Genomic DNA, 27,785 nt, shown 5'->3' with positions numbered 1-27,785 from the left:
ACCAAAGTCTCCCATGGATTTGTGTTTTTTGATGAATTGCAGGAATTTGAGGAGCAATGCAATTAAACAGTCTCATGGAAACAATGCGCTGAGAGAGAAGCGATGTGTTAATTGGCGAAAGATGCCGCGGACAATATCATTACGAAGCAGAAATATGAAAGCGTGTTATTCTCTTAATTAGCAAAACAGCATTTTAATTTGAAACCGCCCATAGAAACCATTTATGCAGCGCTTTAAATTCTTCTTTGATGTCTACATTCAGAGTACAAGACTTAGTAAAGAGCCAATTACTTGCAACTCAATTCATCTTACCCCGATTCTATAGTCGCCATTTTACATTTGTTTAAAAATGCCCTGCATCGCTGCGCTGATGTATATCTCAAACAGCAACACAATGTAGCCGATTCTAACAGATGTACCATGAGACTGTCTCAGGAACTGGACCACACAGTTTATAGTCTCAGATTTAAACCCCCTATTTCAACCACTCTTTAGTTCGATCAGAACAATCGTCCCCCACTGAGTATGCGTTCGCACCAACAAAAGAGAGGTGTCAACGCTGCACAACAAGAGGGATGAGCCAGACACAACAAACTTATTATAGTGAGTGAGGAGGCAGCAGTGTGTAAGATCTATGCACTGCTGCAAAGTGTCTCCAAAATCCTGAAGAACCATTTTGTGTTGAAATACTGCCAAAAAAAAAAAAAAAAAGTTTGGTTGAAGGTCACAGCCATACGTACAAGTAACATCTGACTTACGACCGGGATTGGTTCCGACCAACCGGTCGTAAGTGAGAATGACGTAAGTCGAATGCCATTCCAAATAGCCGACGCAAGGGTTATAGGTGCTACTGTAGTGGTAGATCACTGTGTGAGAGTGAGATGCTGGGATACTGTGCTGCCGTAACTGTTGTATGTAATGCTGGGCTGCTACGTGCTGCGGTGCCAGACATTGAATGACAGAAAAATAAGCACCTGCCAGCCGTGGTCATAAGTACATGTGGACGGCCATAATGGTTGTTTGCAACACATAGTAGAAACGTAATGACATGTATTTTAGCAACAAATACTGAAACCAGCAGATTTTATCGTGCATGATTTCAATGTAGTTTAGTAATCAGTACGGTCTTCTTGGCCGAGCACCTCAGGTCTTGTCTGTATCCTGATGCTGTGCTGTAAAAACTTTCCAGATCATTATAGCAGCACTTAAATCGACAGACTTCACGATTACCCGCAAGTCGTTTTACGATCCCTCTTGTGTCGCTCTCATCAGGACATCGATTGCCATCTACTTATGAGTCACGGCTCGGAGTTTATGCCCGGACTGTGCCCAATTGTTGAAAAGTCCGGCACAGTCAGAGAGAGGAGAGGATTAAGCTGGAATCTGCTGCATTAGAGATGGATTTTTTAAAAGCCCCCAAAATAGCTTACTTATTGGTTTTATTCTGCTGTTTTCTGGATAAATGGAGATGTTTTTTTTTTGTCATCCTCCACCAACATCCCTACTCGCTTTGGATATAATTCTGTTGATGCCATTTTTGGCTCAACATAGCAGGGAAACGAAAAGTTCTGTTTGACTGTCTGAAGCAGGAACGGATCACCACCAGCCACCAAGTGAATTCATTGTGGAGACATGCACATATCAACTGAATTGTTCAAGTCACAAGAGTACAGCAACTAGCCATTCTAATAGAAGCAGCATATTGTATTGGAAATGATGGAATGATTTTTGTGTTTATTCATTCTACAGTCAGTGGGCGTCAGTGCTTGTTTACATTGCTTCCTTTACATAAATGATCACTATCCAACAGAAGCGTGTGCCCTTCACCACAGGTCCGACCTTCTGAGTTGAATAGCGTTCACTACACTGGTTTTCTGTTTGTCGTCTTTCCCACTGACGCAGCTGCACAAAGAGTGGTGTCCGTTTCTTTGGACGACGTGCTGGTGACTCCAAATCCATAGCTTTTGTCAGCAGGAAATATATATATTTTTAGTACATCTGCAGTGGTAGTTAAACAGAAATGTATTGTTCAACATAAAGCAAGAATGCAACACGTACTCCTTAACCTCTTTTGTCCACATATGCAGAGATTACACAGGACACTCAACATTACAGCCATTTCATTGAGAAAAAAAAACATATTATATTCCTTTTATTTATTTAGTCTGGTTGTTTTTCACGGCAATGAGAGTTGTGGTATGAACATGACAAGGCAATAGAATGTGTATCATCCTTCACAATTGACAGTGAGAAATGTTGTGAAGCGTTTAAACATGAGCACAATGAAAGTGAGCGTTCTGGTACATGTTATTCAGCAAAACGTTTTTATCCAAGGAGACTTGTATTGTGTCAGCAATTGGGCGAAGGAAAATGCCACACAAGCACCCGCAACAATAGAAGTTGTTGCAACCCCATCCCTCTGGATGGAGCTTCACAAGTGCCCGTGGACAACAATACGAACCAGAAATTGAGGTTTATTTATTTATTTTGATGGACAAATGGACATAGACCAAACATGTTTTGAGGCAGATTTGTGAGTACTATCATATAACGTACGAGCTTAAAGCAGTTGTCAGTTTTCCAGTGGGACTGTGTTAGGTTCATGCATGAAAGTACAGGTCAGGGCAAGCTTCCCTGACACACCAGTGCTATAGCTCTTAGGCCTGCTGTCTCACTGCTTGCAAACAAACAAACGCATAACGCTGACCCAAGGGGATTTTTTTCAACGATCTGCATTTCAACGGTTGACAAAGAGACAATTACAAACCGCAACAAGCTCAGAGCAGGCATAAAAATGTGATGCAGTGTTGCTTTGAATGTCTAAACTTCAGTCAAGATGTGAATTTCTGCAGTGAATCGAGCAAAGAAATTCTGCCTGCTGCCTTACAGATGTGTTATTTTCGTCCTTTTAATGCAACACTTATTATGCATTCGCTGATAACTGCAGCTGCTGCGTTCTGTCACCGCCACGCTCAGCATGAACTGTGACTCGCACAATCAACCCTAAATTATTAATGAGTCAATCAATAATTTATCATTGTTGAATGCGCTAAGCACGCCGCACAATCTGAGTGCTCGCAAGCGTCTAAAAGCAAAGTTTTGTTCGGAGTTTCCATTTCAATTTCATGCATTGCTTTTTGCTCTGTGATAACGGTGCAAGTGAACCACGAGCAAAAGTTTATTCTACAGCAGGAGATTAAACACAAAGAAGAAAAAAAAAACATGGAAACACAACAAACATTTTGGTGTGACAGGACACGCTTCTGGAGCTTGACTGTTTTTTTGTGGCTTGACTTCAGCAGCACCGCAGATAACTGCAGCCACTTTAATTATACAGACACTTGTTCGCGGATGTGTCTAATCCTCTCAAGCCGACTACAAGTAACAGTGACAAGCATGGAAGGATTCATATATTAAGTCGTTATCACATTATAATGAGTTATTTTGGTGCCGGATCACTCCGACAGGCCTCGGCATGGATTTGAAGGATTAAAGTTTGTGCTTCGGAATTTCTCTCCAACTGCATAATAGTGCCAAGAACTTGATTGTACAGGGAGGTGGTACGATAAATAATGACAAACAAACTTTGAACATGCCAAAGAAGTATTTTGATGATGAAATGGAAAATGGTTCAGTTTCACCCCTCGTTTAAATGAAAGTGGCAACAAACCAGGAGACAAAATGACTGACACTGGCAATGGTTATTTTACTGTAGGTTTACAGGTGTTTGCTCCCTTTCAGGTTTGGGGTTTGTTGAGTCTGGGCCACAGACACCAGAGATGGATCAGTTGCTGTCTTATTCTTGACAGCTGAAATAATGTACAGATAAGAGTAAACGTGGTGCAGCGTCTGACTTGTTTTCAGCAGCTTTCCCAACACGCACAGCACTCTGTAAATTGTCAGCCGACAAGGCCAGTTGCACAGGCAATGATGTGGCCAGTTGTATTGGACCAGAAAGCAATTGAGGAACAGAGCATGGTCTGATAAATCACATGAACATAGTTGGTGTTTCTAACCAAGGTAAAATTTCAACCATTTAAATTGTCTGCAGTCAAAGTGTAAACCCGCGGTCGACATTGATCAACACAGGAATCACGACCTCATCCTTCACCAAGTGCTTTCGTTTCAGCAGAACCGTGGTAGTGCTAAGTGTAATGACTTTGTAGAATGGTGTAGTCGGGTACTTACACATTTAAAATCTTTAAAAACATGTTCAGAACAGAAGTGTACTTCGTCAGCAGCGAATGTATGAATGGAAAGTGGTCACCCAGACAGAAATGTAGTTTTACCTCTGGGTGTTTGCAGTGACTCGCAATGGTCCACCGAAGCTTCATGAAACATTGTCCTTATTTTCCAAGTTCAGAGTTTGGCGGTTCAAAACTATTTGAGATGTCATTGAAATGGCTGGTGGGAGGGAGATAGAACAGACACTATTTCATGAAGCGGACCACACAACGGCCTCGTGGTTAGAAACCATGAACCCTGGTTAACTGAAGATGATTGTATGGTTTCACGATGCCTCACCATACCATCAGTAAAGAGCACTTACGTTTTTAAGACTAGAGAGACTGTCACTCACTACACAAACAGGGTGCATCATTTGCATAGTTAAATACAGTAAATATTTGCAATAATACACAAAAAACCCTTTCACTTTCAAGCAGAATTTCAACTTCTATTCCACTTTTTGTAATGTTTTTGTTTAATTTCCTCCACTGTTTCATCAATAGATGTTTAAACTACTCAGTAGCTATGCAGCTCAAGAAACAAATCCATCAATAAATATAGATTTACCTGAACATGTCAGTGAGTGAAGACAATCATTTTAGAGAAAAAACAAAACACAATACAAATACTGCACAGGATAGAATGAGTCAGCATCGTGATGAAGCTTTTCTTCCTTACAGCCAAAGACTTCAGAGGAGGAAATCAGACCCAACAACTGATTTGACTGAGATGAAATCAAACCTATAAATGTCTCAGGATATCAAATGTCTGCAGAGCTGCAGGAATCATGCCACTGGTAAGTACTCAATTAAATCACGAAAATCACATGCCTGAACAAGTGCCCTTTCATTCATCTCCAGTGGAGAAAAATCACTTCACTGGTAAATGGAAATGTTTTTTTTTTTCTTTGAGTTTCACACTCTGTAAAGTAGGCCATTTATACAGCAAAAAAATGAAGAGCAAAACACAAAACATTCCAGTAGTAATAATCTATGTCATGGGTGGCGCTTGAAAAATGACCCAACTTTAACCCTATATTTTAATTTATGTACATGATACATGAGATAAGGGTTGCAAGAATTAGTCAACGTGATATGGATAACACTGATGACAAAACATTGTTGACGTCAAAAAACGTATGTCAACGTGTGTTTGTGTAATCACACATGGACCTGCCACCGAGAATCGGTTCCTAATAAGAAAAAAAGAGTCTGAATCTCTGGAATCGTGACAATATGTTCAACGCGTTCAACAGTGTGGCTTTGTTTTGTTTGCAAAGGTGATGCACTTTATGAATGGTATAATGATGAAAGAGTGTTCCGTGTTTGATCTGTGACGCCGGGACACCCTCCAGCTAAAATAAACTAAAAATGTTAGTTAGTTAGAGTTGACTGTCAGAACAGATGTTTTCGTTTTTAATGATGCCACACACATCATATATTTTAAACATCAAATAAGACATTTTAAGCATGAAGAGCAGATACATTTATGATATTTAAATTTGCACAACTAGAACTGGAGCTCTCTGTCAGCTGTTGAATCATTCAGGCTTCTCAAGGTCGATACATGTTTCTGTTTAGACCTGGAGGTTTGACTTCTGATGTAATCTCAGGAATCAAGCACGACACAACCTTGTTTCACTGATGCTACAGTACATCCACTCTGAGCTTTTTGATCTCGACATGACGGTTTTGCAGGTTACCTTGTCATTTGTGGAGGAAACCAGAAGAAGATAAAAAGTTTTCTTTATAGTAGCATACAACCTGATTTGACGCTTTAAAAAATACCCACATCTACTGTCTGATGCTAGTTGACTAGTTTCTGTTTATTTTTTTAGATATGGTTATAGATAAAAAATAATAGCAAAGCAGTATCGAAAATGTATTTGAGAATTGTTAAAATCTTGTTAATTCTCATTTCTTTTAGAAAAATATAAATACAAAATACAGTGGTACCTCGGTTCTCGACCACAATCCGTTCCAGACGCTGTTCGAGAAGTGATTTGTTTGAAATCGGAATCGTTTTTTCCCATTACAGTGAGTGGAAAAAGAAACAATGCGTTCCAAGCCTTAAAATAGTCTTTTGTAGGAGTGAATGTAGAGTGTCTGCTGCAGGTGCGCTGTTCCTCTATGTGTGTGGCCGCTGCATGTGGGAGGGGTTGCTGAGTGAGTGAGGTCTCTCCAGAAGTGAAGAGGTGCCCGGTGCGTGTCCAGCTCTGAATGTGCGCTTCTGTGCAGTTTGGCTGTGACAAAGTCATAAACCAAGTAACGCTCTGTCCCAGACTCGCCTCATCCCTGTCCCAGCTCCAGCCCACAACAGGACATCAAACCCTGGAGTGAGCGCTCCAGCCTCGGAGGTGTGGAGAGCGAGCACCTCCCCTGTGACACTCTACCACGGTCCGGTGCGGAGACAGGAAAGGTTTTACACCTCAATATGAAGATAAAACAGTCAGTAAATGTAGCGGAACACGTCTGCATACAGAGGCTGTGTTATACACAATAACAAAGCGCGTCGTGGGTCCGCTGATCGGTCCGCCCACGTCATGTTTTTTTCCGGCTTTTTTTGGGGGCATTCGAGTTCTGGTTTTCGTTCGAAATCCGAAGCAAAAATATCTTGAAATATTGGAATTTGTTCGAAGTCCGAGACGTTTGAAAACCGAGGTACCACTGTATAGAAAAGATATATTTGTTGAAAAATGTATGCTGTTATAGAGTACAGCAGCGTTACTTTCACAGGTAAGATGAATAAAGCCACTTCAGGTTTAACAGATATGAAAAAAAGTGGTAACAAAGGTAATTGTGATAGTGGACAGCCCTAACACAGATAATTACAGATGCAAACTATTCCCGTAGTAACAATCTATTCAATAGTTGGTGCGTGAAAAATGGCCTAACCCTAACTCTGTGTTTCAGACTATTTGCATGATAAACTAGATGCTCGCACAAACAGCCACTTGCAAAATAAAATGGAAAATACATTGAATGAAATAAACCACAGAAATAGCGGTAAATTATGGCGCACTTGTAACAGCTGTGGAATTGAACTGGGGTGACTGTGAAAGGGAGGCTCAATCAAAAGCCGTATTCTATTTGATTAACACCATGTGCTGATAAGTCGACCAGGGGAGCCAGTGAATGAACGTCTTTCTCTATCAAGTCTGAGCAGTTGGAGAATCTCCTGTAGCCATCTCTAAGAGGGGAATGTTTATCTTCCACTTCATTAAAGGGAGTCAGCGGTCGAGAAGCGCTCTCTTCCGTGAGTCCTTTACAGGAGTCTCAGATGCCACCAGAAGTTGCAGTTGACTAGTGGGGAAGGAGTATTTAGTATGGAACGAAATGTCTTCTGGAGTCAAGTATTTGTCAGAAAATATCGATACACTCATATTTCGTATCAATATTTTTTTCTGAAATATCATAGTACTTCATTGTGTGGTATTGTCTTGATATTTCAAGTGAGATACATCAATATGTAATACAAATATACTTGGGTACGTTGCTGCATTTGTGACGTGTTTAATACTGACAATTTCTTATTGTACACTGGAGTTATTTGCTGATGAAGGGGGCGATTCATTTTTCAGTGTGAAATTTCACTGAAAATATAACTGGACTAACATCACAACAATAAACATAAACGTTTTCATGCACATAATATTGTACTGCAATATCTTATTTCCCCAGCTTACAATGGTGGTTCGCATATTGTAAGATACCAGCCTAAACATGTTCATTTTGGTGTGTAACAACCTTGTTTTTGGGAAGAGAAACATGTTGAGAATTTATCCTCACAAAAAAGTCCGACAAGATTTCTCCGTGGCAATCAGCAAAATTCTAATTCAGATGAAAGCAGCAGGGTTCAGTGGTGAGCGAGAAACTGCTTACAACAGGACTGAAAATGATGTGTTTAAGAAACTCTGTGATGGAAGTGGAATGTTAATGTTTTTATACAAAACAAAAATGTCAACGTATTAGTATGCCAAAACTAAATATTAACTGCAGCCACACAACTGAAGTTGTGTAATGATGTTTTCCAAAGCGCTGAAAAAAATAAACAATTGAAAAGCAAAGGATCTTTTGAGTAAGCTTTCGCAAGCAACGGCTTGTGGCTTTGTTTCATGTACAGTTAATTTGAAAAATGTCTGCTTCCTCACTGGGAAGGCATCAAAAAGTAACAACATTAAACAATAATAAAATATGATTTATGATTTTCAATAATATATCATACTTGAGGTACAAAATACATCATAAAAGTGAAGCGGTATTTACTCTTTATGAGTAATGGTAGAGAGCACATCATGTGCAACACCTTTTAAGGTACAATTGTGTGATCGACTCATAGCGCTCTGCAGCGTCACTTACCGAGGAGCGTTGGAATCCGTTTCCCTCCGTCCGCTTCAAACACTCATGCACAGCGGACGTACTGCCATGGTAGTAATGGTATGTTTGCAAATAGAGTTGGTGATGCAACGCAAGTAACTGACATATACATGGACATGTTACGGCTGTTAAGCTACTGGTGGAAGCTGATGATAATGGAGGGGTGCTGCCTGTGTAGCTGCCTGTTCCAGTGAATAGGCGAGGCCCTTAACGTCGCACACCTGTAGCCATATTTAAAGGAAGTGTTTTCATAGCATGGAGTGAAAGACTCCAAGTGCTTGCTATATCCACCAAGGATAATGAAAAGATTGGCGTGCCAAAATAGCCCTTCCAAGAAGGTAGGGACAACTCCTTTGATTCTTATTCCATATTAAATGTCAAGACTTGAACAAGCGCACCATTAGGCGTTTCTTGATTTTCATACCTTGATTCACTCATGATGAGAAATCCATAGGTGTTAATTTTACGCCCACACATACAGACACGACGCCTTTATGGCCATGAGGCAGGCGAAAAACAAAGTCTGTTCAGTGACTCAACTTGCAGCAGGGAATTTGGTGCAAAAGTCTGTCTGTGGTTCTGCTATATTTCCACCTGAAGGGAAAGAATATCTGAGGCCCGGTAGTGGAGCTACGCCCACAGGCTTTTGTAGTGAGACGCGTCTCATCTCTGTATGAAAATATTCACTTTCTCACAGAAATTAAAGAAAGGAACTAATGCACGTTTAAAGCTAAGGTAGTTACATCTGCTCACTGACAGGTGTACTGGCATCTTGGGACTAGCAATGATAAAATCATTAATAATCTGTGTGTTTATAGAGCATTACTTAATCTCACAAACATACACATAATGTTCATCTTTTTGCCCTCAAATGATTTGTCTCTATTGAGAGAGACAGCAGCAGTGATGAGTTGCCTTCAGGACAATTCTCAAGAAGAAACAAAGAACATGGCTTTATTTTATATAAAATAAAACGCAAAAGCGTACAATAAATCACGAAAACTTTAGGTTTTGGGTTGCTAAAGGAGATAGATCGATGTAGTCCAATTCCTGAATTCAGATGTTCAGACTCCACCTGAATGCGACAGGGCTCCTGACATGCTGAAACTAACATTGGAGAGCAAAACCATATCAATGAATCAACTGTGGATGGAAATGAGCAGTTTGGTGGAGGTTAAGGTTCTTAAAAATATCGATACTGAAACAAAACGTGACTCACACGTGTTTTATTCTATTAAGGATGCAATCTGGAGAATAGAGAAGTCAACTAAACCAACAAAAAATGTTACAACCAACACCACTGTTGTTTAGTAGACAATGAAAATATGATCCCAAGTCTTCAGCAGCTCTGAAAATAAACCAGGCTGCTGCAGAGATCATACACCTGACAGGATCACTTACCTATGACTTCTATTTGGGTTGTTTATTTTGCAATTATTAGCTCCAAATTGTCTTGTTTTATTGGTTTGTTTTTTCTCATCATTTCATTTATTGTATTTATTGAATGGATCTGTGGTTCTGTTTTTCATGTCAGTAAAAGTATAAAAGTATGACATTGTTTTCACAAAGTATAATAGTATAAAAGTATACAACCAGCTGCTAGCACGTACCGCAAGTCTTAATAAATATAAAAATACATACTTACACACATACATGACTGTGATGTCGACTGTCTGTTGTTCCTTTGGTTTGCTCAGTTTACATGCAAATGAGAAACCTGACCTGGCTGGAGCATCGTTTCTAGAGGTGAATTCAAAACAAAGGGTGCAAAAAAAAAACAAAGACAAACAGAATCTTTAACACTGAAAGAAGTTGTCTGCAATAGTGATAAACTTAAACCCAAAATGATTATGCCACATTGTGGAGGAGCAGAAATACTGTTGAATGTGAGTGTTTGTGAGCGTGTCCTCTACTGTCAAATGGCACTATATTTATCCATATTTTGCTTGTCATTTTCAGCAAGACTTGTAAAACATTGGATGAAACCTCTGAATTCAGCTCCAGCTTTGACAAGAGAAGTCTGTTGTCAGAAAGGTTGAAAAGTATAGATATTTTAAACCCGAGTGAGCTCAGATACGTGAATATTCACCGTTACTTGGTTGACTCCATGTCTAACTGCTTATGTGGGCAACTCTGTGATCTACACAGATGATGTGTAGGAGTGGCCTTGGGAAAAGACAGACATATATATAACTGGGCCTGAATGCAGTGAATTGCAATGACTCTGACAATGTCTGTTTTTCACTATCGCAACATAATAATCTGACTTTCAGAGTTGTTAAGAGCCTTTCTCAGCTACCTGTCAATATTAATTAAACACGGCATTAATATTTGAAGACACTCGCTGGAAGCCCCAAATGCTTGTTCAATAAAACACACCAGACACAAAAACTATAAATAAAATGAAATATAGAGTACAGCTATAGAGTACAGGTTGGTATAGACGGATCAAGCGATTATAATCTTCCATTCAATGCGGCATCCAAAACTACATATTTGTTCTCCACAGTGGAGTTGCAGCCAAAAAAAAGCATTTTTTTCAGTGTAGTGGATGGATTTCTCATACAATTTATCATCATTTTGCTTCATGACTCGTAACACATAGAGCCAGAATTTGCCTGTAGCTGTTGCTGTCTAATCTAAGGTTTTGAAATAAAATATTATTATTGTCATTGTTATTATTTCTTTTGAATAATTTAATGCCAGTGGTATCAAAAATGTATCAATACCACCCGCCACCTCGCAGGCTCAAAATGATGGCATTATTTTTCTGCCCTTTGATTTGAGGGTTGTTCTGCACACAGCTTGTAAGCAACTTCGATTGTGAGAATACGCCTGCAGATATCAGCAGACATTGATCCGTTTGGCCAGACAGACTCACAAGTCCGCTTTCAAGGTGGACTTTAGTGAAACAGCAAGATATCATGAGAAGTCGGCCAACTGCGGCGCAAGCAAGCATTGTCTCTTGCTGTCTCGGTCCCCATGGCTGTAGGGTGGATTGAAGCGAAAAACTGATAGCACCTCTGTGACTGAGTCGATGAAGTCTTCCTGCACCAAGACAGGAGGATGGATTTTGTCTGGGGATCGTTGGAATCTTAGGTTAGTGGAATGTGCACATTAATGTTATGGGACATGAAAATATTTCTTGTGAGCTTTGAAGCATCCTATGAAAACGGACATTTAAAAGCAACCTAATTTCATTGTTTTTTGTTTTTTTTTTCTTCAAAATTTCTGCGGTCACTAGACGGTGATCTTGGTTTAGAAATGATGTGACGTTTGGACGAATTAGTTGCTCAAATGAAAACATTTTACAGCAGACAGTGCCATCTAGTGGCCTCTGAAAATCAGGACACTGTTTCAAGAAACCTCATCAACCTTTCAGTACAGTGTCTCATCTACCCATCACTGAAGACCCAGGTACCGATGGCCCCGCATGCCTGAGACATGTACTGAATACACTATAAGAACATCTCCACAAAACTCAAATGAGCTCCCAGCATGCTTTGTTATCTTGGCCCCAAATAGCCTATTAACCCTTCTACAACTGTCCTTTTTTTCTTCAACATGAATGCATTTTTAACCAATATTGTGATCACACACTCCACCTTTTTGTCCTGGTTTACAGTCAAAATTCCTCCGAAGTATATTCAAATTACCAGTTGTTAATCTCTCATATTTGCTCCTCTATGATTCTATCAGTTCTTGAGAAATGCCACAGCACTCCTAGTCACAAAAACTCGAGATGTGCTCCGCACATATAGAGGTTTAAATCACACTGTGCAAGAACTCAGGTCATTACAAGTCAGCAGTCGATTCTGCTCGACGATAAAACTACGTCTTCCCAGCTGCAGCTCTGCAGACTTGATAAATAAATGTCAAGTTCAACAGTTAACAACGGACTTGGCGCTTATTCATTTCACATTCATTTTAATCCCAATTTGTGACACTTTCAAGACAATTTACTTTCATAGGCTTCTCTGGAGTTTCTTTTTTTGCGCTTATCAATATTAAATATGCATGTATGTACACCTGCATATGTATGTCCAAAGAATGACACTGAAACAAAATCTCAATCATTGAAGTCAAACAGAAGTGCCAGAAAGGTCGAGCATTTTATTGTGGGCTGCTATAATCCCTGAATTTTTTAGGGCTTTAAAAAACAGCACCATAAATAAAACAGTATTTTGTTATTCTTTTGACGCAGAGTCTTAAATCCCCAGGCTGTAAGAGGGTTTTTCTCAAAGGTTACAATCGTTAGACACGTTTATTTGAAATGGATTTGTGTAAATATCACAGTCTCTTTCAGATAGCATGCAGGCGAACCACATGGCGACTTTGCTGTTACTTACGGAGCACTCCTCAGTTCTACTGAGGTTGACTTGATGACTTGTGTTTTTTTTATGAGGCACTTCAGGTTAAAGTGCAGATATTACACTAAGAAACTCATCATTTGAGTGCAGATCCAGGAAGGTAGGCTGTAGAGATTGCAGGGACTGGCAGTTGTATTGTACTCCCAAAAGGTGTTGGAGGAGGACTCAAGACATATAGTTTCTGTTTTTGGAAACCGGAGGCCTCAGACCGAAATTTGCCAAAAGTTGCCATAATACAGTGATATGTTTTTGTGCAATGACAATAAAGAAAGTCTAAGTCTCTAAGGAAGGAGGAAAGGACAAGACTCTGTGCTCCAGATGTTCCTCCCACGATGGATGGATGGATGGATGGACGGATGGAAGGCTGGATGGACGTACAGATACAGCCAAAGTGGGTGAGCAGCCACTTTAAAAGTCTTCTAGAAGCAGCTCACAGTAGAGCACTTCAACAAAGTGTGTCGAGATGTGGTTTCGCATTTCAATCTATGCTGGAGATCCCACAACAAGACCTGGAGGTCCATTGTTACCTAGCAACACACTGGTCGTCAACTTCTGTTTCCCACTGGACGATCTCTCTCTCTAATAATTTACACATCAACATCCATGTCTAAAACATTGCACATGATTTTTTTTAACTTGGAAATGATGACAGGAATATTTGAAAACAATATGTCCTCTGCTGCTCACAAAAAAAACTGTCTTCTTCATTTTAAAACAATTTGCATATTAATAAAGTTGTTGCACTTAGCAGAGTAAAAATCGGGTCCTTGTAACTTCTAACTCAAAATAAATAGCAGCAATTTTACTACAAATCATTCATTTGGACATGCCTGAGGCAAAAGAGTATGCTTTCTGAAAATCATTTTTCATAACAGTCAGAAAAACAGACTTGCCTTTCACAGTCTGTCAAGTATCAAGGTTACAAAATTTGTTTGAGTCAAATGAAAAGCGTGATCAATAACGCCCCAATTTTCACAGTAATAAATCCAAATAAATTGTTTCAAAGACGCAAACACTTTATCGTCCTTTTGTCATCTGACCTGCAAGGACAGTGTGCCGGGACATGTTTCATTCCTGTCATCCCAATGCACTCTTCCACTGTCCGTCCGAAACGTCCCAACAATTTATTTTGAAGTGCTCCAATAATGGATCACTCTGTCTCTCACATTATGGTGGCAGCGGTTACCAGGCTGAGGAGCTCAGGCGTTTCTGCTGCAGTGTTTTTCTCATTGTGGGAGTCACTTCATCTACTTCACTTGCAATGTCCGCTCTCCCTTTTCAAGGTTGTTTGAAAATTCCAGCAACTAATAACGCTCACTTGTTCAGGCTTCATTCTCAACTTTGACATATTCCAAAGGTACTTGAGAAATCCATTAAAACCAGAGTTGGGGCAAATGGTTGTGGGCACTTTCACCACACTAAAAAATACAGCCGGCTTCCAGCAGCTATTAAATGCTGGTCACACTTTATTTGTAAGCACTTAAAGTATTTCAGCACTTTAGTTTCACTAGCAAAGTCCAACTGAGCAAAGTCCAACTCAAACTTGAAACACCAGCACCACTTCTATATTCTTCTATATTATTCCACTTGATCGATCTTCAGCACCATATAAAGAATGGCCACATTATGAGGTGGATGAGTCAAAGGTTTCCCTTATTTTAATTTACATGCCACTCAAAAATCCCATGACAGTTCAGATAATGGAATCTTGGCAAAACTTTCATGAGATTGGCAACTAAAGGAAGTGCTCGAATTTTGATGAATCGTCACATCATGTAAGTCATTTTAGACTTCACATAGTTCTGATTTAAATAGAAAGTGAGTGTTGAGTGTTGCACTGGTGAGGCTTCGCGAAATTCACGAACAGTGACAATATTCTTTTTTTTTTTTTATATTACAATAGTTTAACGTGATTTCATTTAGGGCTTCTTAGCTCTTCCACATGGACGACAGCAACTCCCTTCCCAACGCTGCCATGGAAAAGCCTCCAACAACGATATATTGTTATCACATCTATATGCCATATGAAAATTTAAGAACATTCACGCTATTAACATTAAAAAACTACGATGTTCAATCCAGGATTGAAAGGCTGACTGGAGAGCAAACGGTGCTGCAGCAATTCTAAGAGAAAAAAATGAACTCAAATAAATTAAACGTGTTAAATCTGCTTTTGTTTGTCGACATCTTATCATCTTGTAACTTATCTTGGCAGGCCTGTATAGTCTCAATGTGGAGATATCTGGAGTGCAATATGAGAAAAATAGACAGATATTTTGTTCAGCCTTGCCTCCAACTGGTCCAAAATTCATCAGCATTAAGTTGTTTTAAACACCAACATCTTAGAGACAAACAGGATTAACACTTCATAAATGTTCTCAAGTTGGATATGTTTGATCAGGAACACAAAGTTCATCTAAATGAAAGAAAGATAAAAAAAAACTAAAATCGATTGAAGGATGAAGTTGGAATGGCAGTGCCACAAAGTGCACGAACAAGACAGAACGGGATGATCCTGTCGAGCAAAGTAGAAATGTCATCCATCCACACTTTTCAGACTGACCCTTTGTAACACCAAGTCGTAATCCCTCGACTCCCTCTTCCTCTCCCGTATGACAGTATGTGTCCGGGCTGCCACCCTTTGGTGACATTGGTCAGTATTTTTATGTTGTTTTGTTTATTACGTTTTCATGATCAAATGATTAAAATGTTCCAGGACTGGGCCTTTGTTGAGTCGTCTGACCGTGGAGAACAAGGAACGGACAAGAACTACGAAATGGACACCTGTTCCTGCAAAGGCCTAGCATTTGCACTATCACAATAATTTATCATGGAAACTTTCAGGTCAGTCTCAAGTATCACCAGTTTCTCTGGCTGGTAAGACACACCACTCCTCCGTACCCACTATTGGGTGCCATGTTCTGAATCTGACTGATGTTGATGAAGACTAGAAAATTCAAAATGTTGTGTGAATATTGTCGCAGGAGTAAGCTGTTTTAGAGAGTTTGATATTAAAAACAAATAAATATCTTCAGAATTTACACTGAGCATCGCAGATTCCGTTTGTAGCATTTGTCCCCAAGCTTTTTGAGTAGCGAATATTGTTCTATTGTTCTCATTACGTCCCTTTTGGTGGGCACTCGGGAGGTGTGGCCTCTCACCCAGAGGTATGATGGGTAGGGACCTGACCGAGGGGATATATATAGAGGCTGTGTGGGGAAACGTGTTGGAAGTTTTGTGGCCCGAAAGAGAATAAACATCACGTTCCTAACCAGAGACTCCTGACCGTTTTGTCCTGCCACACCCCATTTTGATTTAAAATCATTTTGCTTGGTTTGTTTGAGGTCAATAAACTCTCCAGTCTCCATAATAAAACATAGAGATTTTAAAGTCAATATACATTGTTATATAAATAAAACAATGAAAACAAAAAATAACAATTGAGATGGAGAATTGTTACTTGATTTTTTGCCTTCCTGCATGAGGTTTGCATGTTCTGCCAGTGTGTGCGTGGGTTTTCGCCGGCTTCCTCCCACAGACCAAAAACATGCTCATGTGAGGTTCTGGTTAATTGAGCACTCTAAATAGGCCCCAGGTGTGAATGTGTGAATGAATGGCTGTCTGTGATGTGCGTTGCCCTGTGATGAACTGGCGTCCCCAATACCCCGTTGAAGGTATTTATTTAGAAGATATTTGTGAAAGATAAATAAATAGAAGATATTTATTTCAGCCACATCGCCCAGTCCTAGTTAAAGTAAATGCCAGCTCGGTGAAAACTGCTCACACAATATTGCGATGACCTTGAGAAGTCTTAAAAGTATTATAACTTAAAAGCGGTGAACTGGTGCAGTGCATTGTGGGATGTGTACTGCAGCGTGTTAAATGCCTGTGTTCATATTTTGAAGCGCACTCTTGCCAGATACAAACATGATAACTCCCTTTCCAAACATTTAGCACTTTAATATTAAAAAGGCAGCCCTATTAACACATCTGCTGCAAGGTGTTAGCACCGCAATTACACAGGCGCTCGAACAATTATTTCACTCAGGCATCGTGAACAATCTAGCAAACCAGAACCTCGGTTTGCCCTCCAGCAACATCCTCACTTCGGCTGTATTCCCCTGTCATGACTACTTTTGCGTTTGCATGCTAGTTAAAACTTAATCTCAGTCATAAAAGAGCCGTAAAAAAAAGAGATGAATGTGTCATAATGGATTTCAGATTCTCATCCCAACTGTAAAAGAACAGTGTAATGAGTCATCGATCACAAAGGAAGAAAGCCTTTCAAGCGATCGCGCCTTATTGATCGCGACAAATCTGTATCTCATGTTATGATCTGTAATCAAACCCAATTCCGATCTCAGCCTCCGATCTCAGCCCAATCTGCGTTGTACAACCTTTATGAATAGCTCTGCACTGCTCAGTCAAACGTCAATTACACCAGAGGTCGCGCTGATCCGGGATCAGATTCCTACTCCTCCATCACACCGTGATGTATCAATGACACACTGGTCATGAGCAGAAGTAGCACTTAGAGGATGTGACACATCGCTGCTCCCCTCCTGTTGTTTCTGCGTGGTAAATATGAGAGCGCTCCGTTGGCCTCTGAGGAGCAGCGCAACCATTCATCTCAGCTCGGCGTGTCAGACCTGATCACTGCACGCATTAGAAAACCACACCACTGTCATACATGAGTAATATCGTGGTCACCTCAGATGCATTCCACATTTTAAATTACACTTCATAAACCAAAACACAGGCTCGGTATCACATTCCTCTACGCATAGAAGAACATATTAGATGTTGCCTGGTATTCATTTATTCATATTTTGGGAGCCTCAACATCGGTAATATGACATGGAAGGTCACACCCCCCCACCACCCCCGAGGATGCCGCTTCATTTCACCATTTCAACACATTGATTCCTGTGGGAGCACAGCAGAACGTCCGCAGCCGCGAACTGTACCCCAACATGAGATCATAGATTACACGCAGCTGGCCGGGTACGTTCACTTTTCACAAATAAAAAAACGGCCCAAATTGGCATTGCTTACCCTCCGAAGAACTGCTGACATAATTGTGTGTCTTTTGAAATGGAAATTTGTGCGGCTGTAAATGACCTGATACTCCGGACACCAAATGCAGGGTAGAGGGAAAATAATCAATTCGACACCAGGGCTCTAAACAGGATCGTTATTTTTCCAGCAGTAGCCAGATACCCAAGGAGGGAAGCCAAAGTTCATTAGTTTCCTCATTAATAATCAGATTCTTGCATAAAAATTGATGACTTGTTTGAAAATTAGCCGTTCCCTCAAGGATAGAGAGAGAGTGTCGGATATCTTTACTTTGAAAAGGCACTCCATTTACACCACTATTGTCATTGCAGTTAGCTCTGCAGCCTGCAAGCAAGGGAAGGCAGTTAACTGCATGCTAGCGTGGGCTTCCTCCTGGCACTCCTGTTTCCTCCCACGGTCCAAAAGGATGCTAATTGATGTTTTTTAAAATTAGCTGTGAGCGGTTGTCTGCCTATACAGTCCAGTATGTACCTTATCTACTGTGTCTCCAACCCCTTGTTTCCTGCTGCATAAGAGAAATGTATCAAATATATACTCTGTAAAAGAAATACTGTAGATCTGTTTGACCACATTTCTGCACGTCATGCAAAAATATATACCTTGCCTCAGCTAAGGAAAGCTATAGCAGTTAGAGTTGATTTACTCAGACTGGGGCAGAGCGCTTGACCGAGGGACGCTCAATACAAGTCAGGCTTCACAACACATTGACAAAAACAGCAGAAAACTCCCTGGAAAGTCTCAATGTAATAAGAGGGAGAGCTGAACTAATATCATTTCTATGTTTGTTGGTCTTTTTTCCTCATTTCCATTATACAATAGAATGGCATTACTGCACTGACACAGGTAACACTTTCAGAACAAAATCTTGCATCAATTCCTGCTTAAACATTTTATTTTATTTTATTTTATTTTATTTTATTTTATTTTATTTTATTTTATCGGTCCCAATAAAATACAGTTTTCATATCATAAGTATTTCAGATTCATGGTTGATTTTAGATTTCTATGGGCCAACAAATGTCTCGATTTAGACATGTCTATTTGAAACTGTTATGACAATGTTATGAGCTTTGTGCTGTTTCTTAGCAGAGCTGAGCAAGCTTTACAGTTTACGGCATCTCTTTTTTTCCTCTGGACTTACTGTTGGTGGACTGATGCATTATTCATACATTCATCTTTTACTATTTATCCTCCACTGGTCAGGGTCGCAGAAGATAAAGTTGATCCCAGATGACACTGGGCTGGAAAGATGGGGGGTTTACAGGCAGAACTGAATGTTAAATGTCGGCCACTGAATGAGAGCTTGATGAAGTGAGGTCGCAGAAGACAATACGATGATGGTTTACCGCACACAGAAGATGTCTGACAACGATCCTCCTGAATTATATTATATATATTTTTTCTTTGAGTTGAGTTGCTTGAAGTTGAGGTAAGTCATGATGACAGGGCAGAATCAGCTGCTGCATTCCAACAACACCAGTAACAGCAACGTAAGGAATCGTGCACGCGATAACACGGCTTGCACATGAGCTCCGAGCAGCAAATCCATTGCAATTCCACTCACTTTCACGCTTTTTCGCACACTTTGGAACAGCAATTAAATTTTAATGTCCATGCCTCTTGTCTGACACACGAACGCTGAACTTTCCAAGGAGACGAAAGCTCGAGTCACTAAATCACTGCAGGATGCTCTTGGGAAGGTTACATGCGACGCAGAGATGATGATTAAGTGTCAAAGTTTACGGCAGGACTATTCAAATGAACGCAGCCCAAAGCAACCTTTCAGTGGCTCGGGCATAATAATGAACATAAAATTGGAACTTCTGTCGGGCCCCTGTTTTTGTTGACGTGGAAAGATGAACAAGTGAGGAGGGGTACGGTTTTCAATTCCATCTTGCTTATTTGACACTTTAATTCACTACATTTTCATTTTATTGCCTTCAATTTATCGTTATAAAACACATTATTTAGAAGTGAATACATCAATCTCAGCCCATTCAAGGCCCCAATTAAACAGTTCACGTTTAACATTATTTTAAGTGAGGATTAAGTCACATTTATGAGGTTTAAATTCACCATAAAGCCGAGGAATTGACAATAAAAATCAAAATGCATGGCTAATTGTTTTATAATGTAACAGAATCATGTCTTTCTGAAATGCAATTCACATAAATGGTTCATTGCCTGGAGATATCACACAGGAAATGTCTGGAATAGAGGAAGCTAGTTTCTCTTGCCGTGACCATTCACTGGCCAAACGTCCACTTATTATTTTCCGAAAAGGATTTATGCTCTTGAAATTTACAGTCACATCTGGTAGCTGCTCATCGCAATAAATTACATGTGTAGCCATGTTTGGGAGGACACTTCAAGACTCGGACTCATAACCGTGATCGTTACGGTTCAATGCAACGTGGCTGGCCATATCTCTGAAAACCGCCTGTGCTATATTCTCCCAATAAAACCATGACAACAACTGACCAACCAACCTTCAACGTTTTACAACACAGGTGAGATGCATCCGTCACTTAGCTTCACACCGCTCCTTTTCAACGGTAGGCCTAATAAGAACTAGAAGGAGTGGGACAGTATTGTGGGGGATATGTTGTATACCTATATCTGAATTTCAATCTGCTTCATAGTGTATTAAGAAAATATATGCCAGTATAGTCTACAATCACTTCCAGTTCTGTGCTTGTAATCTTGTAATCTGATGTTATGTTCTAGGGTTCAGTTCAGCGCTTATTTACTGTCTGAAACCAAAGTCCAAAACCGACAAATAATAAATCTTCCAAATCTAAAAAATAAATCTTCCAGTGGTAAATGGAAAAACGTAAAATTATTTGATTTTGGTGGTTTTCTATAGACTTTATTGGACTTCTGTACAAAGTTAAATGTTTTTTCAATAGACCAGGAACATGTGTCCAGCACTAGTAAATGAAACTAATTTTATTGAGATTGAAACGAACAAACGCTGAACTTAAACATGTGTGCTACGATGGTGAGTAACTATCAGTTGCAGAGATAGCTGACAAAAACACAACAGGACTGTGAGACAGTTGACAGCGCATTGGATGTTCTGGATTCATAAAACCCAGTGTGTGTCCTTAAATTGCAATGTTGGACTTTAGACGTCTGTCTTTCGTCACTTGCTGTCGGAAAATGGATTTATTTATGCTCCAATGTCGTGTATCCATTCACCTTATACATATGTCTGACATGGATTTGATAAATATCAAATGCCAATGTGAAGCCTTCAGAGTTGCAAATTTGTTTTCAGGTTAATGTTTTTATTGTTCTCAGAATTCCATGTTTTCTTCCTTCAGTGGTCTTACACTGACCTCTCGCCTTTTCTAATTAATGTACCACAGAAATGGTGAAAAAAACAGCAAACTGAGATCTGGTATCAGATAGAAGGAATAGTGGTATCGCCAGATATTCAAATTCAAGCATGGGGATAGGATCGGAGGTCCAAAAATGTGGGTTGCGCATCCCTAGTGAGAGCTACACACCAAAAGTTAAACTGCTCCTCAGACATGAAGACGGTCTAATAACATTCGAATACACAATATACAATCGAGAAGTGTAACTGTGAGGGTGAATTGATGAAGTGTCCCTCTGTCTTTGTCGATGTCTGCAGTGAACACATACCAAACATACGGATATGTCTTCAACCACCTTCACTCTTTTGATCATTTGTTCCCACAGCAAAATTGGATGTGTTGTTTGAAGCCAAGCCGGAAGGAAGTCGGGCTTACATACACATTGATGATCGAAAGTGCGACCCTGTGTCAACCGTCACTCCAAAGCGCTGACTCATAAGTTAAACTAGTTCATCAGTCAGGACGATCGCTTTGTACAGAGCACAATATAACAGTTGGAAACGGCTCCTCGCTACCTGTCAGTTTTGGATGTTCTTCCTCTATTGACAATTGAACTGGAAGGACTAAAGAGCGCCACCTCCCTTTCACAGTGGTGGCATTAATCCGTTCCACAATATATATACCGGGAGAATAATCAAAATATTGCCTTAGTCAGGCTACTCTCCGCATGTAACCATGGTCAGTGAGGACAATCCCCATCACTAGCAGATGTGTGTCTTCCACCCACAACGCTCTGCCTCTTGTTTTGCTGTGACAATTGAATATTGCTTTGGTTATTGGACCTTGATCACTTAATATTAACTAAAAATACTCTGACCTTAACTGGACCAAAGTCCTTTACCCCCCTGAAAGTGGGATTCTCATCCAACCAGCAAACCAGAAAAAGCCCTTTCCTAGGTGAGACCAACGGTTCTTCTTGCTCGTCACAACAAAAGGTTACTTGTGTTATTTATTCTGAATAATTCCCCCGACTGCGTGTCAATATGAAAATCAACTGACCTTTCTCTCCTATGTCTTTTATTCTGTGTATGACAGTACACAGAAATGAAATAAAGCCTCGGGTTATTTCACCAAGAAAAATATTGAACCTGCACACAGAGCTTTTAGTCTTTTACATTTTTCATACATATGCTGGCCACTAGGTTAATGTGACACACTTATTCAACCAAAGTTTTTGTCGTGTTTACCAAGTACATGTAGCACCTAATACACATGATCCTATTTTGTCAGGGTGTAAGATAATATATGATCCACACACTCAAATATTAATATATCAGATGGTGCTATAGCACGTGGATATTTGGAGCAAGCTGCATGTCAACATGCTTTGATACATTTGTGTTCTAGAGTCCTACTAAAGCATGAGTTAGTACTAGTTTGTCGTAAAACTTTCCCGTTCAACATTCACGAGTGCCGCAATCGCTAGCCACTAGCTATCCACTATGATGGTAGAATCTGGAGAAATAGGACCATCACGTGTAGCATTAAAAAACAGGGTTGTAAAAAATACACTCCAAAAAAGTATCAATACTAAAATACTGTATGAACTGCAACTAAACCTCAAGTTACCGCCAACGGCAAACTGGGTCTCCTCAAGCCTTGAAAGTAAACAAAGCTGTGGCTGCGTACATCTGGTCTGTCTGTCTGTCTGTCTGTCTGCCTATCTATCTATCTATCTATATATGTATGTATAGATAGATAGATAGATAGATAGATAGATAGATAGATAGATAGATAGATAGATATACAGGGGTTGGATAATGGAAACACCTTAAAACTTTTTTAGCTTTATACATACAATTAAAAACTTGTGATACTATATAAAGTCTTTAAAATAAACAATGTGTTTTTTCCTTGACATTATGGCTCTTGTTACAAATATTACAATACATTCCCACACTTATCTCAATACGTGGTGGTACATAACATATCATACCACCTCTTTTATCGTGCCGTACCCCGAGATGCCAAAGCTCAACCCAACTATTTTGCAGCAGAGATAATGGAAATTGTTTTTTCTTGTTGCTGGCATTCTACTTAAGACCGCACGCTGTCGAAGCTATTTCTAACAGTGACATCACTGATCCCTGTATTGTGTTTGTTTGTTTAATAAATGTGTTTTCCCTTTTCTTTCCAACACCGTCTGCCAGTCAATAAACATACTGGCTGTTTAAAAGCTCGCCTCAGATGTAGCTGGACTGTTATTTGAATAAAAGAAGCCCTTTAAATAAAATGACTCCCCTCCGGGAGCAAACGGTCCATTAGAACGAGTGTGAGAGATGTTTTCCTCGCGCTTTATACTGAACAGCAGCGCTGCCTTCCTGCCCTTTAAGGAGTGTGTATTTTTGACACACCACAATCCCCCAAAAATACGTGGATTTCGCATAATTAAAGTTGGAGCTCAGATAGAAGAACAACTGACAACCAGATTTTACAGAGGAACTGAGCAGGAGCTCGTAATTGGTTTCATCTCTGGAGGGCACTTTCAGATCACCTTATCCCTGCCCCTCTTCGATGAGTTTAATGCGCTTATGTCTCACATCTACTGTAAAATCTATAGTTCAGCTGTTCAAGCCGACTGCTGTGCTGCAGTGTAGAAAATGTCAAAGTATTTTTTAGTCAACTGTCTTATTGATTCCTTTCTTTTGGGTAGTTTCACTGGCGATGCTATTGAACGGCATTCAATTATCGCTGGAAGTGTTACCAATAATAAAAGAAAATCCATCACATGAGCACCATCGGGAGTTGTTCGACTATTACGGAAAGACTATTAGAATGGAAATAGAGCCAGGAAATTCTTTTGTATTGGTGTTAGGCTTCAGTGTGTGCAGTTTTCCGCTGCGATATCTAAGCCGGGGACGCAGATAAACAAGAAAAGCTACTGTACTGCAAAGAAAAACTAATCACGTTTTATAGATCCACCTCTGGAAAGGCATCTGTTTTGAGCAAATAACGGCGCAACACAGCACCGCTTGGATCCAATAGTCAAAAAATAGAATAACCGACAGCGGTTGAATAAGCTTGGATCAGTTACAGTACAGCTGCAGCCAGTCAGCACTTTCTGCTCTCTAACACACATCAACAAAACAAAGCCTGAGTCCCGCAAACACCACATGGAGGTCTTTTTTGGAGCCAGAAAAAGCCCGATGTGGCCACAACAGCTTGCCATCCGGAGCTGCAGCATCTCCTCAGGTGGTGACTGAAACTGACAGCCTCTTCATCTGGGCACCAGCGGATATGTTCACTCACTCACAAACACGAACACACAATGATCCCCGCGCACGCCAATAATCCGTCTGAAACTTCTTTTTAAGTGCGTTCCAAAATGGCCAGCGGACCTTGAACGCAGCAGCTGGACAGCTCCCGCTCCGGTGGCACAGTGACAGGGAAAGAAAAGAAGAAGAAGAAAAGACCCGCAAACATGTTTCTCTCTGGCAGCTGCACACCGTCCACCTGCCGAGGAACTAACAGGTGAACATCCATGGAGTGGAATACTCACAGTGAGCCGCGGCGGAGGCTCCGCGCAGGACGAACAGGGGGAACACACGCAGCAACACATCCATGCTTCCCTCCGGTGATATCCGTGTCAGTGTCCGCGAGCTCAGCGATCAATGTCGGCTACACACCCGGAGGAGAGCCGCCTCCTCCTGCTCTTCTCTATCCACAGGGAGATGAAGTCTGGTGTGGAGGAGCAAACCGCTCCCACGACGATACACCCTGACTGTGAGCTACATCCTCTCGCGCACTCCTTTTCTCTCTCGCACTCTCCCTCTCTCTCGCTCTCTCTCTCCAGCTCTACCTCACCCTCCCTCCTCCGCCCCCCTCCTCACTGGAGAGACGGACACAGCCAACGCTCCTTGTGATATTATAGCTCACAGATGTTCACTTATATGTTTGGAATGAAGTTTCTCCAGATTTCACCTTTCCTCAGCTGCGGCCTCAGGCTGTCTTCATTCTTAAATTCACACCTTCTATAAGTTTAATTCACGAATATAAAATGCTTCCATATGCTTTAAAGAACACATCAATGCCTCTCTTGAAGTATATTGTTATTTTTTTATGTATTTGATATCATACAAACAAGTGGACAGATGACCCCCAATATTCATTCACTGTCATTAGAAATTTGTCTTTTTTATTTTATAGTTTTGTCCATTTATTTAATGATGAATGTAACCTGATTCACCATTGTTCTACATGATGTGAAGGTGCCACCTCATGTTTGTTTTTTTACATTAATATAATGGAAAGGATGTGAACCAGTGGGTGTGAGAACCTCCACAGAGTTTCACAAGATCAATCTAGTGAGTGAAGTCACAACTTCTCAGCAGCAAAGTACATGTGAGACTTCTGTACCTTTTAAATACTTTATATTAATAATAAATTTAATTTAACACTCTGTAAATATGTTTACTTATCACCACCTGCTGTGAGTGGTTGGTGGTGATGGATCGATGAGGCTTCATGAAGCAGTGCCCTCATTTTCAGAGCTCAGGATGTGGCGCTCTTGCTTTAAAAACAATGTGCGGTTTCATTGAAACAATTGTTTGGAGAAAAAAATTGGAGTACCACCTAGTGGTTTCTGAAAATGAGGACACAGTTTCGTGAAGCCTCACCAGCCCATCATTCGTCATCGATGATCTGGATTCTATTAGTGATTAGTGAAACAGGGAAGACTGAATTAATGATGATTTAAAATGTGTCATTCCTATTCTGCTGCTGTTTTGATCGCTGAAATTCTTACATCCCACGTTGATGTAAATTTAACAGCGACAATGGTTTTGTGGTTACACGCTGCAACATCAAAACATGATGTTGAGTTCAAGACTCGAGCACAGCTTGAGGCTACCTTGGGTTTGGGGAGACCCTGGGTCATTGTGTGTTTAGTTTGTGATGTTTTCTCAGTGCTTCCTTGCATGCACTCTGGTTTCCTCCCACCGGCCAAAAGCATACATGGTTAATGCCGGTATGTTGTGCACCTAAAAGTTTTCATTAATATTTCATATTTGAACCCGTTTTCACCTCAACTTCTTTTTGTATTATTTTATTTTTATGCTAGTTTGTTTGAACCGCAAATGAATTTTTTTTTTTTGGTGGGTTTGCTTTAGGCAGAAAGTCAACGCTGAACAGTACACTCCCAGAGCTGACTAGAACAAATTGAATGAAGGATTGATCGAGGAATATACTGGTAGTCAGACCTCCCCAGAGGATAACAAGGCAACCTTGTTAATAATGGCAACACTAATAAAGTCTAGTCAGGTGAAAAAGAAGAGCGGCTCTTATAAACAAGAAATTCCATCAAGGCTGTCGGAAGACTTGATGACATGACGGTGTGGTGGAGCATGACGCGCTGGAAACTAGAATCCCATTAGTGCATTTATAGAGAGTGACTAAGTGAATGGACTTGTTCCATAATTAACACCTGAATTCAATCGTTGTTGTGACCCCGGCGGCCGCTGTGGGAGAACAGGTATTTCCTGCAAAAGTCAGCCTGTGGGTGAAATTTCTTCCCAGACAGACTGGCTGAGGCTGTGACACTACTTATCCTCACCCTCTTTGGTGAGTTTGGAAGTTGAGAGAGACGGCAATAAAGACGGCTTCATGTCGACGTGTCCGGGGAGCAGCCATAAAAGCCTGTTCAGATCTCCATTTAAAAGAAGCCTTCTATTTGAGGTGACATCCTTGATGCCTCGATCGCAGCCATTTTTAGATTTCTTCATCTCTAGAAATTAAAAATGTTCGTCTTAGATGGAGGTTGAATGGAGGATGAAGTTGCACCAGTGGAGCCTTTCCCACCTAACTGTCCTCCCTGAGTGACAACCTATTTTACATGTGTTAAGAAATCCCATCACGGTCGCTTCGTGTCAACACCCGGTGAAGATGTTGAAAACAATCATCACCCGGTGCAATCTTCATGACAGACCAATCGTGAGACAAGCTGCTAACATGCAACGGTCGCAGTGAGACACCACTTCCGATCTCCGTGACGACCGCAAGGTTCTTGTGAAGACAACAGATGTGACACGCCTGGGAGTTTCATTAAACAGTGACAAGCGGCCGTGTTTGAAGATCCATGAAATTTCAAAGGAAGCCATGATGGAAGTTCCTATAATTTAAGTTATTTCAGGTAGTAATCTCATTTGAAGATACGTTATGTCCTGAGACACCTTCTGTGACAACACATTCTGTGATGTGCAACAACAAAGCTGAGGGTCAACATGACGCTAACTTGCTTGCAGGGCTAGAATCCTGAATTTGCTCTACAAATATTATTATCTTCTGAGCAAGCTAGCAAGTCTGTTAACCTTAAAGCAGTGGAACACTTAATAATATACTAAGAATAGCAATACAAA

The 27,785-nt window shown here is 40.5% G+C and overlaps 1 protein-coding gene across 3 annotated transcripts in view; it reads right to left on the bottom strand.

Annotated features, from left to right (window-relative positions):
* Positions 1-25,216, bottom strand: part of LOC128765587 (contactin-associated protein-like 5) — a 179,673-nt gene extending 154,457 nt beyond the window's left edge. Inside the window, exon 1 of one of the 3 annotated variants that reach the window (XM_053876360.1) lies at positions 24,932-25,216. In XM_053876360.1, the coding sequence (XP_053732335.1) occupies positions 24,932-24,995 (64 nt within the window). In that variant the 5' untranslated portion in view covers positions 24,996-25,216. The remainder of the gene's footprint in view (positions 1-24,931) is intronic. The other 2 variants (XM_053876358.1, XM_053876359.1) reach the window with 2 other exon arrangements.
* Between the last annotated feature and the right edge of the window lie 2,569 nt (positions 25,217-27,785).

Source organism: Synchiropus splendidus, chromosome 10 (assembly GCF_027744825.2).
Source record: "Synchiropus splendidus isolate RoL2022-P1 chromosome 10, RoL_Sspl_1.0, whole genome shotgun sequence".
Taxonomy (NCBI): domain Eukaryota; kingdom Metazoa; phylum Chordata; class Actinopteri; order Syngnathiformes; family Callionymidae; genus Synchiropus; species Synchiropus splendidus.
Note: the sequence above shows the minus strand (reverse complement) of the source record. Positions and strands in the feature narration are given on the sequence as shown.